General features: G+C 52.0%; 1 protein-coding gene across 5 annotated transcripts in view; it reads left to right on the forward strand.

Moving 5' to 3' along the window:
* The window catches only part of PARVB (parvin beta), a 140,193-nt gene that overhangs the window by 54,354 nt on the left and 67,848 nt on the right, over positions 1-17,991 (forward strand). For 4 of the 5 annotated variants that reach the window (XM_031005333.3, XM_063704625.1, XM_055374828.2 and 1 more), the window contains exon 2: positions 13,160-13,249. In XM_031005333.3, the coding sequence (XP_030861193.2) occupies positions 13,160-13,249 (90 nt within the window). Of the gene's footprint in view, positions 1-6,192; positions 6,212-13,159; positions 13,250-17,991 lie in introns of those variants that run through there. The other variant, XM_063704627.1, reaches the window with a different exon arrangement.

Below are 17,991 nucleotides of genomic sequence, written 5' to 3' on the forward strand. Positions count from 1 at the left end.
TTTTTACAGGAGACACTGCAGTAGAGAGAATGGTAGAGTCCCGAAACCCTGATTCATTCATTCATGAATTCACCGAGTGTTCACTGAGCACCTGCCTCAGTCCAGGCGTCATGTTCGGAGCGGGGGAGACAGAGCAGGCCATGCATCTGTCCTTTCAGAGCACTGTAGACGCAAATCCTGTAGCACAGATGCACGGATGTGCCTTAGACTAATAGTGCCTCGAAAGGAGAGGAATGGGAATGGATGCGGGGAGTGGGGAACCTGACCTGCTTTGTGGGGCCACGGAGGGACTCTCTACCTGCTGTCATCCCTCCATCCCTTGTTTGGGGCTGTTCCTCCAAAGGTGCAGTCTCCAGCAGGGGTGTGGGGACCCCTGTGGGCCGTGAAGGCCTTTCTCCTTTGCTGCTGTGGGCATTGCATCTGTTCCTGATGGGTAGAGTTGTCTGTGCCCGGTGGGGCCCAAGGCAGTGCCACGGTGGTTCTTTGAGTATCTCAGGTGGGAACTGAGCTGCCAGCACCAGAGGCCAATGGCTTCCAGCACTCCCCAAATCCACCTGCTTTTGGAAGGGGCCTGTGTCCCAAGCAGGCCGGGTCCTCCTGTTGGGGGAAGCTTTCAGGCAGGTATCTGTGTCACTTCTGCAGGGGAGACAGCCGCTAGAGGGCACTGTCCTTCTGGCCTTTCCCACGTCCCCGTTTCTATGGCAGGTGCATAGTAAAGCCTTTTTTTTTTTTTTAAATGATTTAATCTTCTTATTTTCTCAGCAGACAACGCTTTGGACTTCCCTGGATACATTGGGACGTTACCAGTCACATTAATTAATACGAGTTTCACAACTCGGGAACCAGCGAACGTGCTTCTCCAGACTTAGCTTCTGCACGGCCGTTTCTGCTTTCCTTTTATGAAGTGCATTTCTCTAAGAGCCTGGCAGTCTCATGGGGCTCGTCTGTTGCTGGAAGTGAGCAGCGGGTTCCATTGCCCCCCGCCTCGGTGGGGCTCATTGTGCAGCTTGCTGGCAAGTGGCTGGGCTCGGAGGGGCGGTGACGGTGACACACGCCAGGGGAAAGGTCGGCATCCTCTTCTGAGAATTGTTCCTTTTGGGTTTCACACCCTGCCCCCACCTTCTGCTGCCTCGAGGCTCTTTTCTTCTTATTATTAACTAATGACAGATTTCATGACCAGTGACTGAAATCATTTGGAAGTACCCCCTGAAAGCCAGTGTGATGGGTTGGAGAAATGTGACAGATGCAGCCTCTGAAAATCACAGAGGCAGAGGCTTGCATCGAAGGACTTGCTAAGCAATTAGGATGAGAGTGGTCAGGAGGCAGTGGCTGCTGGGCACTGGAGCTGAGGGTGAGGGGCCGAGAAAACGGGAGGCAAATGGGGTAGCTCTTTTTCGGGGCGGGGGAGGCTGGCTTTGGGGATGTGTATCCCACTGTTCACCGCAAGGTGGGGGCATTGGGCGGTAGGTTCCAGTGCTCCGGAAGGGTGGCAATTGAAGGGAGGAATTAAAGAAGTTGGCCAGGTGCGGTGGTTCGTGCCTGTAATCCCAGCACTTTGGGAGGCTGAGGCAGGTGGATCACTTGAAATCAGGAGTTCGAGATCCACCTGGCCAACATAGTGAAACCTCATCTGTACTAAAAATACAAAAATTAGCTGGGTGTGGTGGTGCACGCTTGTAATCCCAGCTACTCAGGAGGCTGAGGCAGGAGAATCGCTTGAATCCGGGAGGTGGAGGTTGCAGTGAGCCAAGATCGAGCCACTGCACTCCAGCCTGGGCGACAGAGCAAGAGTCCGTCTCAAAAACAAAAACAAAAAACAAAAAACTGACTCACGTGGCTTTCAGTCTGAGAAACCAATCAGATCATCATTGTCTCTAAAGAATGCGTCCTCCTTTGTAGACAAGAAGCTCACCGGCCCCTCCATGCCCCGGTTTCTCGCCCAGGTGGGTTAGACGGCCAACCTGACATTTTACCGTGCACCTGGAAGTCTTTCTTCCTGTTCTCCTTCCCACAAAGGATTCATTTTTCTGTGGTTCTAACATTTTCCTGATCACCCCAGGGACAAAGGGGAAGAAAAGACCGTGTTTCTGGGCCAAGGGAATCATCTGTTTAACATGGGCTTCGGAGCTTTTTTTTACATTTCTATGTAAGCAACTTTTCGTATTCAGAAGGCCCAGTTTCCCTGAGCCAGATGGACTCCTTCCGTCTCGGGGTGGTCTGTATTTCAGATTCCTGCAGCAGGTGGCTGGTCTGAATGCACACCTCAGGAGGTGAGGCTGGGGGGATGTTGGCTCCTGGGCTGCTTGTACTAGCAAGTCCCTAATTGCGGAGCGGACTCCTTCCTCCTGAGCCCATCAGCCTCTGCGTGGCCACATCAGGGCATTTGGGTTCCTGGTGAACCATGACTGCCAGGCTAATGTAAACCTTAATGGAAACCCTCTTTTTCCACCCAATTAAGTGGCTGGAGGTAGGATGCTGTGTGAGAGCCGTCCGTTCAGTTCCCTGACTTTCTCTTGTAGAAATTATCTATGTAGCTCCATTTGGCCTACATAAGCTTAGCGTTTGTGTTCATTCATTCATTCATTCATTCCACAGATATTCACAGAGAAGTTATCCATGTGCTGGGTTTTATGCAGGATGTGAGGCTATGGTCATGAATGGGACCTGGCCCCTGTGCACTCCTTGCGGGGTTGGGGGGTGCAGGGAGGTGAGCACAGCCCACAATCACATGATCGGGGAATAGGGTTTGTCATTGTCGTGTGCACCGGGAGCTGTGGAAACCCAGAGGAGGGCCCCGAACTGTGCCCAGGGATAGAGGATGTGCAGAGTGTGCTTTCCAGACAGGTGGGAAGTGGGTAGAGCTAGCTGACCTGAAGTGAAGGGCATTTCAGATTGTGGGGACAGTCGAGGCAGAGGGGCAGAGATATGACCTCCAGAAGTGGCCTGGAATGGCCTCATCAGACGATGAGTGTGGAAGCATGGGAGCTACAGCTGTATTGATGAGAGGAGGGGTCTGCTCATTAAGAGTCATTGGGTACCACTATGAAGGGTTTGCGTTTTACCCTGGAGCTGGTGGGAGCCATGGGGTGCACTGCAGCAGGGAGTGACCAATGCCAGCTTTGTGTATTGGAAGGATTTCTACATCAGACAGGACTCTCTTGGTTTGCAAAGGACAGAAAACCCAACTCAAAATGGCTTAAAAGCAAAACAGAATTCACTGGTACATTTGACAGAATGGTCCATGGGGTTGGATGGCCTCAGGTAAGGCTTGATCCAGCACATAGAAGGTGTTGCTAGATCCTAGATTCTGTTCTCCCCTTCCCTGGGCTCTTTCGATCTGGTGCCTTCATCCCCAGGCTCTGTATAGTGGTAAGATGATGGGACGGCTTCAACCTCCATCCTTTCTGGGTCAAGGCCAGTGGGAAGGAGTGCCTGTCTCATTCTCTATTCCTGGTAAAGTCTCAGTGCAGCTCATTAGCTCCAACTGGGCCATGCCCATCCCTGACTGTGTTCCTGGGAGGCCAGTGTGCCAGCTGGCTTTGTCCTGGGATGCCTGCTCCACCCCAGAGCTGAACTACAAGGCCCGAGCACGGTGGCAGGAGGGGTAGCTCTCTCTGAGGGAGGCTGAGTCTTGTTTGCCTGAAAGGATCAATGGATGCTGGAGAAGAAAAGCAATGGTGTCCATAACAGTCACCTCCAGAAGGGGAGAGGCTGGGCTGGGGTGGGAAGAGTTTAGGGCAGGGCTTGCAGGGGCCAAGGTGGCCATCCTGGTGAGAGAGCCCCACTGGCCAACCCAAGAATAGCGCATGAGATGTGAGCCTGCCAAGGGTACTCCCAGGTCTGGCATCTTGGTTCTTTCCTCTGCATTCTTGGCACAGACACTCATGCCAGGGCCTTTGCTGTCACCCATAGTCTCAGAGTCATGTTATTATTCTGCAGTCATCTGTGGGGTTGGGACCATGCAGGACTTTCCCTCCCCAGCTTCCTCCCTCCTTCAGGGTAGCTCACTGTGTCCCCCGAGGCAGCCAGTGCTGCCGGGAGAGGCCCGAGGCTCCTTCTGGGTCTCAGAGCCATTTCTGTGATTGAACCCAGTGTGTGTCCTTCCCTGTAGAATTGGCTGCCCCTTTGTTTCCTTTAGGGTCCCCACTGCACCCTGTACATAACCCTGCCAGGACATCTGTTTATTTTCCATTCTTGTAGCTTTATTTTTATTTCAAAAGGAGTACAAGAACACAGTCTGGTGGCAAAGCCTCCCTCTGTCTCCTCCTTACCTTCAGCCACTGGGCCTTGCATCAGTAATGCTGCTCTTGTCATTCTGGAGTGTGCTCTTTCATTTCTTTTTCTGTGAATTTTGATACGTACACTTAGAAATAGATAGTGCTGAGTTTTCTAGTTGTATTTTTTACATAAATATCATGCTGTATTTATTTTAAAGTGTCTCACCATGTTGCCCAGGCTGGACTTGAACCCCTGGGCTCGAGTGATCCTCCCACCCCAGCTCCAAGTAGCTGGGACAACAGATGTACACCACCACACCCAGCCTTTGCTGTATTGTTCTGCAACATGCTTTCTTTTTCTTTTTGTTTTTAATTTTTTGAGACAAGATCTGGCTCTGTCACCCAGGTTGGAGTGCAGTGGCGTGATCTTGGCTCAATGCAACCTCTGCTTCTTGGCTTCAAACTTTCTTCCCAGCCTCCTGGGTAGCTGGGGCTACAGATTCACACCACCATTCCTGGCTAATTTTTGTATTTTGTGTAGAGATGGGGTTTTGCCTTGTTGCCCCGCTGGTCTCGAACTCCTGAGCTCAAGCCATCCACCTACCTCAGCCTCCCAAAGTTCTGGGATTATAGGTGTGAGCCACTGCAGCTGGCCCAACCTGCTTTTGCTTTTTAAAAAAATCTCAACACCATGCTATGTATTGCACTTAATTAATTGTGCATCAAATCCTTCACGAGCCTTCTGTGCCAGGTGCGAGGTCGGCTGCTGGGTGGAAGTGACCAGGATACGTCTTCCCTTGGCTACACGCCGACTCTCCATGGTGCAAGGGCAGGGCCTGCCCAGCCCCATGCCCAGCCCTTTGGCATCCATCCGCCAGTGTTAGATCAGCAGGCTGTCATGCCAGGGCTTCAGCAGTGAGCTCTTGATGTGGAGTCCGCGCCACCTGTTGACCTTCTTTGGATTTACCTTATTGAAATGTTCACACATTTCTTTTAGCTTCTCAACTTATTTCATCTTGAGAAATGGGCTGGAACCTCATGCCCCAGCACAACAAGCCCCATAAATCAGATGTTCAAGCTGAGCGATCCTTCCGGTTTGGGCCACAGTCACGAGGCTTTCTTACTCCTCTAGTCATGTCAGCACCGTTCAGAAACTCATCCTTGGCTTAGAGATGACAGTGAGTTACATGTATATAAATACACCGAGCTCATTACCCTGGGCCGGCATCCTGCATGACAAGGGCCCACATCCATTTCTCGGCAAAAACAAACTACATCTGCCACTTGAAACGTCAAGAAGCGCTTTCTTGTATGTTGTGCTCCATGGATCACTGGAAGTCCTTTCCCTCTTTTCCCATGTCCGGGCCAGGAGGAGCAGCTGCTCTCTGGCACTGTTAGCCTTTGCTGCCTTTTATCCTAGGCAAGACACTTTGTTATTCCTCTGATTTGTAATCCCAAGAACCTTGGAGACTGGACTTGGAGTTCGTAACCTCCTGGGGAGGGCCAGGCCTCACATTTCAAGGCCTTTGCATGCGTGATGTGCCAGCAACAGCTCAGCCCTTTGAATTATGATCCGCGGCTCCACCCAATCACCTTCTTTCTGCGTGTCAGGAAAGACTGCCCAACAGCTTCTCCTCCCAGCTGCCGAGGCTGATGATGTTTTTATTCTTATTTAGATCTCACTTAGGTCTTATTTTAACTCCACTGAGCTGCAAGATCTTCACTGAAGTACAACTGGACTTATTTTTAGAAAAACTGCCCTGTTAAGAAGACCTTCGTGCCTGATGAAGTTAATTATTCTGATAAATTACAGCTTCTACGAAGAAACCACACCCCTCTGAGTACAGATGGAAGTTGGAAAATTCATAGAAAGCTGTCATTTCATGGCAGAGGCCTGGAAAACCTCATTTAACAGAGATGTCTTTGGGTTCCTGCTTAAGCCCAAGCGAAGGATCCCGATGCCCCCTCCCCAGCTGGGAAGAGGAGCTGGTGGCGTGAGTTGGCACAGGGCCGCACCTTTCTTTCTCCTCCTGTATCCTCCCGCAAGCTCTGAAGACCACTGTGTTTCTTTGAGCAGGATCAGTTGTAACTAGAAGTGGGTAGGGCTTGAAAAGGGCTGGTTAAGTGTTTAAAATTGAGGCAGCTTTCCTGCCATTTTCAAGTTCTTTTAGATGTGCAGGGATGGAGAATGGCTGTTTTTGTTGGGGTTTTCTCTTTGATCCTGGTTCACATGGGGCCGTCTGAAATTTCTCGCCCTGATCTTTTGTTCTCTATGAAAACCAGGAATTGCATGGATGGTGTAGAAAGTCCCCATAGGTGGAAAAGCATCTCTGCTGTGTTGAAATGACACGCTTAGAAAAGTGTCAGAAAATGGAGTTGCCATTACTCTGGCCCCCCAGGGCCTGTGGCTCAGCCTCCATTGGGCCTTTGTGTCTGGGCCAGATCCTCCAGGCAAGCCCCCAGTGAGGCTCTTGGGCCCATGATTGCAAGGGCGCGTTGCCATCCCCCGTGTCCTGCCCTGGTTCTCCTAGTGGAGCAAGAAGCTGATCAGCCTTTGTGTTTTCAGATTTCTTCTCTCCATTAAGGTAACCTTGTTCTTTAAACCAGCTTGCTTTCAAAGTTGTTTTCCTAATAATATCAAAAGGGGGAAAAAAAAAGCTGCCTGAAAATCCTTTTTTGGGAAAGAGCCTGGGCATAAATAAATAAATACAACCATACAAAGAAGAAGATTAAAAAAAAAAAAATCAAAGATGGAACTTTCGCATTTGGCCTGAGGTATAAATGGCAGGCTTTTGATGACATGCTTTTAGTTTTTGATTCTCTTTCTTTCCTTTTATGTTCTTGTAATTCCAAATCAGGAACGATGGTGTTTTTTTTTTTTTTTTCTTTTTTCTTTTTTTTAAACCTTGCCCAATCTTTGGGTGGAGGCTTTGGAAGCTGCACATACTCCACCTTTATAGTTACTCAAAGCTGACACTTCCCGAGGGGTGGCTGCATGCTGGTGACTGTGCCGAGTGTGTGTCTCGCTGAATCTTTGTGATATCTCTGAGGTGTGTTAGGCCCCACTTTACAGATGGAAACTGAGGCACACAGAGCCGTCAAGCAGCTTGCCCAAGATCACACACCTTGTCAGTGGTCAAGTTGGGATCCAAAACCAGCAGCCTGGCTCTGGGATTCTAAGCTATCTGTTGTGCTGCTCCTTGAATATATTAAAAGGCCTACTATGTGCAGGAACTGGGTTGGCACTGGCAGGAAGGCAAGTTCGGGAAGGAGATAGTTACATGGCTGTTTGGCTTCAGCTGGGGAGAGGGGAACACCCAGGAGGGCTTCTTGGAGGAGGCGGCCAGTAAGATGAGGTTGAAGATAGGTAGGATTTAGTAGGGCACAGTGAGGTGCAAGATCAGGTAGAACTGGCTTTAGTCCTGACTCTGGGGCTTCACATCTAACAGCACAGGACCAGCCATTCCCTCACATACTTGTTTATTTATTATTATTGTTATTATTTTTGAGACAGACGGAGTCTCGCTGTGTTGCCCAGGCTGGAGTGAAGTGGCACAACCTTAGCTCACTGCAACCTCCACCTCCCAGGTTCAAGCAATTCTCATGCCTCAGCTGCCCAAGTAGCTGGGATTGCAGGCACCCACTGCCACGCCTGACTAATGTTTGTATTTTTAGTAGAGACAGGGTTTCATCATGTTGGTCAGGCTGGTCTCGAAGTCCTGACCTCAGGTGATTTGCCCACCTTGGCCTCCCAGAGTGCTAGAATTACAGGTTTGAGCCACCGTGCCCGGCCTCCCTCAGACTCGTTAGGAGACAAGGTGAATGGCTGGCATGGAAGATGCCCTGCACATAGTAGGTGCTCAGGAAACGTTAGTGGTGCTCTCCCCCTTTCCAATGGACAGTCAGCAATATGGGTTGGACAAGTATGTTCTGTAATCCGAGGTTGTGTGCCCTCTGGCTGGCCCACAAAATTTGAATTAATGGCTTATATTTATAAATGGGGAGATTCCACACCAAACCCCACATTTCCAGCTTTTCTTGAAAACTCAGATCTGGTGACTGCAGCCTGCACTTCCCACTCTGCCATCCCGGGCTGAGCGAGGAGTGCCTGTCTCCAGGAACAGTGTGCCAAAGGGCCCTCCTCCTGTCAAATGCCCTCCTGTCTCTCTCTTCCTACCTGGCCCCCCGTGCAGGCCACAGAGCGTGGTGCTGCAGGTGAACTCTGCTGCGGTGGGAACGAGTTGGCATCAACTCCCTCGTGGCTGGCTGCTGGGTTTCGTGTGGACAGAGGCATTCATCTTAGAACAATGCAGACACTTAGGAAAACAAGCACAAGGCGGTCTTTTTCCCTTAATCACCCATCTCATGAAATCAAGCCCCAGTCCCTTGGAAGCTCACACCCTCCACACCCTCCAGACACTGAGAGAATGCATGCCAGGATGCCTGTGCCAGCGTGCCTGTGCCAGCACACCCGGGCCAGCACACCCGGGCCAGCAGATCTTTCTCTGTGACTGAAGACAGCCGGCACTTCACATCTTTGAAGGGTTTGTCTTTCTGGCAAGTAGACCGGTACTTTAAAAACCAAAACATTCCTGGGATTCACTGAAAGCCACTAAACTGGCACCGTTCAGGTGGTGGGGGGGGTCGGGGGAGGGGGGAAGCCAAGGGTGTGAGAGGAGCCCCTCCTTCCAAAAATCACACCAATCCTCTGAAGGTGACGATCAGATCCAGGCTGCAAGTTCTTCTGCAAAGGAGCTGCGTCCATAAGGGAACCCAGGCTGCAAAATATAGCAAGGCCTAGAAGGGCATCCCTCAAACCTTCATGGGGTTCAGCTTTGGACATGCTGGCTGTGGTTTGTCTCCACTGCACTCTGCACAGAGCCCCGAAGGCCCTTTCTTTAGCCTGGCCATATTTCAAGGCCAGTTCAATTGCTGCCTCCTCCAGGAAGCCCTCCATGCTTCTCTGTGGAATGGAGGACCTCGCCTGCCTTGTGGTCACTCTTCCTCCAGTCTGTGTCTCTCTTGGAGCCTAATCACAGAGACCCTGTACATCCACAGCTGCCTCTCCCACTTGCAGGGAGTGGTTTGTGGGCCATGTGTGGGTGCTCACGGTTCCCCTTATTCCTCAGGAAATGTGAGGAAGTTCCTGTGAGGCCAGTATTCCCACCACCCCATGTTACAGATGGGGAAACTGAGGCTTAGTGCGGTGAGGGGACTTCCCCGAAGCCACACACCAGCAAGTGGCGATGCGAGATTTGGACTGGGGCTCTGTGGCCACAGGCCTGGGCTCCTCCTGCCAACTGAGGGGTCTGCCAGCCTGTGCCCCCCTCCTCCTGGTCCCCGAAGCCTTTGCTTCCCTCAGGCCATCGTGCATAACCAGCCCCTTCAGAACGCGCTGCTGAACAGGCCCTAGGCGGTGTTCGTGAGCGCGTTTCTCATTTATTAAGGTCACAAAATCCCTGGCCCTGTTTAGTGTCATCTTTGATGTTCAAGGGCGGTGTGGAAATCTCTGTTTTGATATGACCCAATTTCTAGGCTTTCAAAATGTGGCTTCTCTCCTCCTCCCTCTCTGTGTTTTTCAAATCAGGTGAGCAGGGCTGCCTCGAAGCGTTGACCACTTGCCCCGAGGTCTCCCTCCCCACCCCTCAGGGCCAGGCACATGGGTGCAGTGCCAGCTCTCGGGCCTTGCCAAGAGGACTCACGGGCGTAGCCCACCTGTATAATCCTCCACACATAGGGAAACTGGGTCTTTTGTTCTTCCTCTGCCATCAGCGTGAGCACTGCAGGCAGCTGTGCTGGACGGGACCTCTCTGCCCCTGTTGTGTCCTCCTATGATGCCAGCCAGGACATGGAACTTCCACCCCGACCCCCTGTGCTCCAGGGCTATCATATTCCCAAGGATTTCTGTGAAAAATCACTTTTCCCTGTTTCCTTTCTGCCTTTTAAGACTCTCTGCTGGTTACAACTCTCTTTGTAACTCGTCATGTGGTACAAATACTTGCTGAAATTTGGTCCGTGTTTTCTCAGCTGATCTGGGTGACCTGTGGGGGATCTTCTGGATTATTTTTAGGGAGGTGGGGCAGAGGGAGTCTCAAAACTCTATGTCTGTATCATTTCCCTGTGAAGGTATTTAACATTTGTCCACTGCTGGTGTAGAGTTATGCTAAGGATGTTGGAAATTCAAGGATGAGTGGTGCCTGGATCTTCCCTTAGGATGCTGGCTGTGGGTGGAGGACAGTGTGTGCGACAGCCAGGCTGGCTCGCGGCTGGAATGTGGGTTACCTGGAGAGGGCCTGCTTTTTTTTTTTTTTTGCTATTTAAAAAAATTGTTTTAAAATAGGCATAACGTAAACTTTACCGTCTTAGCCATTTTCAAGAGCAGAGTTCACTGGTATTAAGTGCGTTCTCATTGTGCAGGCATCACCACCACCCACCCACAACTCTTTCATCTTTCCAAACTGAAACTCTGCCATCATTCAACACTACCTCTCTATTTGCTACTTCCCCCTGCCCCTGGCAGCCACCAGACTGCTTTCTCCTCTATGCATTTGCCTGCTCGAGGGACCTCCTATTGGTGGAATTGTACAGTGTTTGACTTTCTGTGTCTGGCTTATTTCACTGAGCATAACATTCTCAAGGCTCACCCATGCTGTAGCCTGGTCCGAATGTCCTTCCTTTTTAGGGCTAGATAATATTCCGTTGTACACGTGGACTATGTTTTGCTTACTCATTCATCTGGTGTTCTCAAATGCCAAGACTCAGTGACTGCAGCAGTGCCCGAAGGTTCCCTCGAATCAAAAAACTTCCTAACCCCAACCTGTACCTAGGCTCTGATACTCCTGCATCAGGCAATCCTCTAGGATAAGGTGCCTGTTTAAAATGCAAATATATTACCTTCGGGGGAGTGGGTAACTGGCATCCTGGGGCCCCGCTGCCATTGTCCTTATGAGGGAGGGAGGTTGTGTTGTCCTGGAAGTCGGGTCCACGGTCGCGTCCTGAGAGTCCCATCACGTGCCATGCTCTGGGCTGGGGACTTGATGTTCATGGTTTGGTTACATTTAGCCCTTCCAAAGACCCTGGCGTTTTTGCAGTGTTACCTATAAATTCCATGTGCAGAAACATGGGTTATTTCCACTTTTTTTTTTGAGATGGAGTCTCGCTGTGTCACCAGGCTGGAGTGCAGTGGTGTAATCTTGGCTTACTGCAACCTCCACCTCCCGGGTTCAAGCAATTCTCCCACCTCAGCCTCCTGAGTAGCTGGGACTACAGGCGCACGCCACCACACCCAGCTAATTTTTGTATTTTTAGTAGAGACAAGGTTCCACCATGTTGGCCAGGATGGTCTCTATCTCTTGACCTCATGATCCACCTGCCTCAGCCTCCCAAAGTGCTGGGATTACAGGTGTGAGCCACTGCACCCGGCCTGGGTTATTTCTACTTTTGGGCTATTTTGAGTCCTGCAGCTATGAACATGGGAGTAAAAGAGGGTCCGCTTTTTAAGAAGCTGAGTATCGGCCTTTGCTGACATGAGAGGAGCTGGCATCCTTGGGCCCTGCTGCCATTGTCCTTATGAAGGATGGAGGTTGTGTTGTCCTGAAGGCTGGGTCCACAGATGTGTCCCAAGAGCCCATCACGTGCCATGATCTGGACTGGACGCTCAACATTCATGGTTACATTCAGCCCTTCCAAAGGCCCTGGCATTTTTACAGTATTACCTATAAATGCCATATGGAGAAACAGGTGCAGAGAGGTGAGTGGGATGTACCTGGGGTCTCACGGCCAGCATGAGTGGGGCCCTGTTGGCCTGCTGCTCCAAAGCTATCATGCCACACCCCCTTGCTATTCCATCATCTGCCACTGTGGAGTCTGGATGTCCAGAGCTAGAGGTGTTCAAGGTTTGAGGTGATTCTGGTGTTAAAAGAGGAAATACCGTTTTACTTCTGAACCTGTTTCATGGAGAAAGAGGTACAGCTCCGGGCACACTGGCCTGGGTACTTTTGCAGCATGTGATCAGGGACTGCTCCCCAGTGGCCCTCCACCAGTGCCATGAAAGTGGCCAGGGCCCTACCTGCACCCGGCACCATGGATGCATCTTGGGGCTGGAACCTGGAGTCCCACATGCAGCAGAGGCTGAGGCTGTAACTGTGGAGAAAGCGTGACATTACAGAAGCAAGGGTTTTGGCACCTGGTGTCTGTGTGGGTGGGTATTCCTCCCTGGTGGATGTGGCTGAAAGGCCTGCAGGGTCTCACTGGTGCAGGGAGATGAGGGGTCGTTTCTGGTTCTGGGATTGTCCCTAATCACTGGGCGTTCCAGATCCTGTAACTGTTCAGCACTCCCTTGAGACAGGAGGTCATGGTGTTTCTGACTTGGAGCCTCTGGCTCTCTTTATTAGATTCTGTTGCATGTTCCAGCCATCCTGACCTGGGTGTTCCATCAGATTTCTGTGCCTGTGAATGTGGCCATCACCAGTGACCCCACTTTAAACTCCAGATTCACCTGTATGCATGACCAGAGGGGGTTAGCATCTTGAGTCCGTGGTTCAGGACGCAGCCCCCCGGCAGAGGGAAGGCAGCCCCACTCTCTCATGCCCCATCGCTGTGGTCCATGCTTTGTCTGCCTCAGCAGTCTTGGTCAGATCTGGAAGCATCTGGAGGCATCTGGAAGCTTTGGTGTCTTAGTTATGAGTTTCAAAGGGCAGTGAAAACAGACTGGCAGAGCTCAGCGAGACCTGGGAAATATTTGGGGTGGGGAGGAACTGCAGAATGTATTCTTGGTTCGGAGCATTTTTCCCTCTGACTCTTTCTGGGCAACAGACCTTTTAGGAATGTTTGTTAAATGCTGAAAAAACAGGAATTGATTTCTCTCTGCATCCACAGCCAACATGTGAGGCCATGGCACTCTGTGTATACTAACCTGGTTTTTCTTTCCTTTTGCTCAACAGTGAGTGACCTGCAGGAAGAAGGCAAGAATGCCATCAACTCACCGATGTCCCCCGCCCTGGCGGATGTTCACCCTGAAGACACCCAGCTCGGTACGGGGGTTCCTCCGCTCCCTGCCCTGAGACAGTTGAGCTTCCGTGGCACTAAGTTGGTCTTGGGGAAGCCAATGAGGAGCCCGATAGATCTGGCCCCTTGATCAGATGCTGGGGGCATTTGGGAGTCTAAGTTCTTAGCTTAAGGTCATCTTTAGAAAAGTCCATTGGGAAAAGCAAGTCCTTCTTTAAGGGTTTCTGCCCTAGTCTTAAAACGTAAGTTTTATTATTCAGGTGGTGAAGCAAACAGATTGGGAGAAGACTGACTTGAAAAGATAGTTTGTTAAACTCATAGTTCTGAAAGGAGGTGTAGCAGGCCACTCAGGGCCATGCCATGCCACGCCATGCCACGCCACACCATGCCAAGCCACGCCACACCATACCACACCATGCCACAGAAGGCCACATGGAAAACACTAGTGTCAGGCAGAGGCAGAAGGAGCAGGGCTAATGCCTTTATTTGATATTTTATGTATATATTTTTTGAGATAGAGTCTCACTCTGTTACCCAAGCTGGGGTGCGGTGATATGATCACAGCTCATGGCAGCCTTTACCGTCCAGGTTCAAGTGATCCTCCTGCCTTAGCCTCCTGAGTAGCTGGAACTACAGGCATGTGCCACCCCGCCCACCTAACTTTTTAATTTTTTTGTAGATATGGGGTCTTGCCATGTTGCTCAGGCTGGTCTCCAACTCCTGGGCTCAAGCAGTTCTCCTGCCTTGGTTTCCCAAAGTGCAGGGACTACAGGTATGAGCCACTGCGCCTGGCCCCAACACCCTTACTGTGGCTTTCTCTGAAGGGCAAGGCTGGGTCAACAGGCCTAGGCCTGGCTTGTTGGAATCATTTCATTGGGCCTTGGGGTGCAGGAGCTGTCCTGAGTCTTCTCAGTAAGAAGACTCTTCTTCTTCCACACCACGTGGCGTGGCATGTCACCAGGGCCAGGGGAGATTGGGGTGAGGATATTGGCTGGGAGTGTAGGAGCCCCGTGAGAGCCCAAGGAAAGAGGTGGCTGGGGACTCTGGGCTCTGGGTCTCAGGCTCTGAGTGGTTTACATATGAAAGGTGTGCTCACAGAGGGTGGTTTACCATCTCTAGGAATTAGCTTGCCCTGGAGGTGCAATCTCTCCAGAGTCAGCAAGGCCCCAAGATGCCAAGCACCAGAAAATACAGAAAACAGGCCGGGCACGGTGGCTTACGCCTGTAATCCCAGCACTTTGGAAGGCCAAAGTGGACGGATCACTTGAGTTCAGGAGTTTGAGATCAGCCTGGCCAACATGGCGAAACCGCGTCTCTCCTAAGAATACAAAAATTAGCCGAGTGTGGCTAGCCTGTAATTCCAGCTACTCTGGAGGCTGAGGCAGGAGAATTGCTTGAACCCGGGATTGGGATGTTGCAGTGAGCCAAGATAGCACCACTGCACTCCAACCTGGGTGACAGAGCGAGACATCTCAAAGTAAAAAAAAAAAAAAAAGAAAAAAAGAAAATGCAAAACACAATTAATATGCTTCTTCCCTTTGGGCCAGCCAGAGCTGCCCGCGGCCTGGGCTTGCAGGGTGGGCCCTGCCAAGTGGCCCAGGCCCCTGCGCTCACTGCCTGATGTAATGGGTAACAGCCAAGACACATTTTCCTTAAAGTGTGTTTTGGGATCCAGCTGATCTGGAAGGCGATTATGGAACATTCCGCCTATTTCCAAACCCTGGTTCAAAGGGAAGTCCCGGTTCATCCCTTTTTTTGTGGTTTCCGTGACGATGCCAGGCCATCAAGAGCTTATGGAGAAGAAACGCTGATGCAAGTTCAGCCGCCAACCGACCCAAAGCCAGAGCTGGTGATGCTGCCTGAGGTCGCACCAGGGTCCACGGGGCTTTCTCTCCCTCCGCTTAGAAGAGAGTGGCCCCGCCAGGCTCGGTGGCTCAGGCCTGTAATCTCGGCACTTTGGGAGGCTGTGGCGGGTGGATCACCTGAGGTCAGGAGTTCGAGACCAGCCTGGCCAACATGGCAAAACCGTGTCTCTACTAAAAAATACAAAAATTGGCTGGGTGTGGTGGCAAACACCTGAAATCCCCGCTACCTGGGAGGCTAAGGCAGGAGAATCGCTGGAATCCAGGAGGCGGAGGTTGCAGTGAGCTGAGGTTGCACCACTGTGCTCCAGCCTGGGCAACAAGAATGAAACTCCATCTCATAAAATAATAAAATAAAATAATTAGCCAGGCATGGTGGCACACGCCTATAGTCCCAGCTACTCAGGAGGCTGAGGTGGGAGGATTGCCTGAGTCTGAAGAGGCTGAGGCTACAGTGAGCCAAGATCACACCACTGCACTCTAGCCTGGGCAACAGAGTGAGACCTTGTCTCAAAAAATAATAATAATTGAACTCACTCACTGAATATTTGCACAGCACCTGATTCTTTCTGAAGTCCTCTTTGTATATTTCATATCCTTTGGGCTCATAAATGTCGTCATTGTAGCGAATATTGGGGGTCCACTGCGAATGCTTCTACTCCTCAGTCCCTTCAGTGACCCTGTGAGGTGGGTTGTATCATCATCCCCATTGTATAGATGGGGAAGCTGAGGCACAGATCTAAGATCACAGAGATCACTAGTAAGTGCCAAAGTCTTGAACCCCGGGCATTTTGCCCCCAGAGCTAGGCTCCTCCCCCTGCTCTAGACCCTCTCAGTGAAGATGGTGGCCCTCATCAGAGGTGAGTAGGACAGGTCCCCGTCCTTGGGCACATTTTATTGCAGCTGGCTGTGATGCACAAGGTGGGGAGGGCGGGGGCTCGGTTCCCACAAAACACTGGCACAGAGATACCACCCTGGCCTCTGGGCGCTGCTTCTCCTCTGACTGAAGTGGAGAGAAACCTGATCCAGGCCCACCTAGCCTGTGTGGACCCAGACCTGCTGAAGATTCTGAGCCCATGTCTGACCCCCCGGCACCCCCTGGACTGGGCAGCGCTTGCTCTACCCACTGTGGTGTCCCGGGACTGTGGGCTCCTCGAGGGGTCCTGCCTGAGTCTTGGAGCCACCGAGAGGAGCATGGCACAGTTTAGCGACCACTAAAGTCACACAGCTCAGAGATGGCATGGTTGCTGGTGTCTGCTCTCAGCTTCCTTTTAGGAAAAACAGGGAGCCTCTCACAGCACTTTTCTTCTCTCCCAGAGTCCCTGGAGTCCTGTTTCTCAATGCAGGATGTCAGAAAGTCCCAGGGCACTTGGCAGTGAGGGTTCCTGGCCACCCCAGGACCTACCAAATGGGAGTATGCGGGCCCAGGCCCCTCTGCTTTAAACATGCCTGCAGTGACTCCGGGGCCCACTGAGGTTTGGGAATTGCTCCCCTCTAGGCCGCGTGAGCAGCCCGTAGCAGACTGAGGGCCATGATGTGCAGTGGCCTGCAGGGGCTTCATGTCCAGGGTGCCAGGTCAAGGCTAGCAGGTCCTGAATGCTGACAGGCAGCAAGGGCTGACTGTGAGCTCTGGAGCCCCCAGATACAGAGGTGTTTCTCATCTGGAGCAATTGCCTGCTCTGAATCAGGCCCCTGCCCCGTGAGACGCAGCTGCTCCCTGGTCTGTGCAGAGCCTCTGATTGTGGCCTACTGTCACCATCACCAGGTGGCCAGGAGATCCCGGCGGGATCTGCAGACACGGACACACTGCCACACATAGCTGCCTGCCTGGGGCCTTCCATCCACCCTCTCAGGCCCACTGTTCCCCTCTAGGTGGGGTCAGGAATGAAAGGTACCCCACGGGGACAGTTAAAGACCGGAGATGCCTCTGAGAAAGTGATTGGTAACAGTAAGCCTCGAAACGGCATCTCTGTCCTCCACCTTTCATAGTCCGTGGGTCAGACGCCCCATTCCTCTCCGTGGTCCCGCCGACTGAGGCAGGACCCCTCAAGATGCACGCAGTCCTGGGACATCCGAGCCACCATGGCATGCTGCCCAGTGCGGGGTCAGACGTGGGCTCAGAACCTTCGGGAGGGAGCAGCGAGTTCCCTGTGGGGGCCACATGAGCTGGGCGGGCCCGAATCTTGCTTCTCCTCAGTTCAGCGAGAGCAAGGTGTGGGGACATGCTAGATAGGGCAATGCTGAGATTTTTACTGTGGGTTGAAGGGGATGTTTCCAGAAACGGGCTCTCTGAAAGCTGGGATTGGGTAGTGACCTGCTCACTCTCTGTCCTGCACCCCCTCCCATACACGTGTGGACTCACGGCCTGGCCCTGCTCCTTGCATGCCTGAGATAGGTGGTCCAGAGGGGGTCTCAGACATGGGTCACACAGGCACACAAAGTCCTCTTTGGGGCTGGAGAGCTTGGAAGATTTGGCATTCGGGCTCAAGGATCTCAGCTGGGGAGCTGAGGTCTGAAGGGTGAAGGAAACATGGGCCAGGGAGAGAGTGTCGGACAGCAGGAGCAGGTGCCAAGGCTCAGGGCAGGTGGCAGCAAGGCTTCAAGGAGTGAGGGAAGGCCGGATGGGCTGGAGCAGATTGCGTCAGGAGGGCAGGAAATGAGGCGGGAGAGGGGCCTTGGAGGCCACATGGAGGACACCGGCCTTGATCCCAGCAGGAGTGGGAGGCTGCGGAGGCCTTTGCAGAGATATCATCAGGACTCCCGAGAACTCCCTGCATGTTACCTGGCGTGTCCTTCTCAGGCATCAGATCTGTATGACTTCAAAATTAGTTTCTCCACGTTGTCAGAGTTTACACTCTGCTGCTGGGAAGTTGCATCACATCTGTGTCAGCAGCAAAGTTTCACTC

Source organism: Gorilla gorilla, chromosome 23 (genome assembly GCF_029281585.2).
Source record: "Gorilla gorilla gorilla isolate KB3781 chromosome 23, NHGRI_mGorGor1-v2.1_pri, whole genome shotgun sequence".
NCBI lineage: Eukaryota > Metazoa > Chordata > Mammalia > Primates > Hominidae > Gorilla > Gorilla gorilla.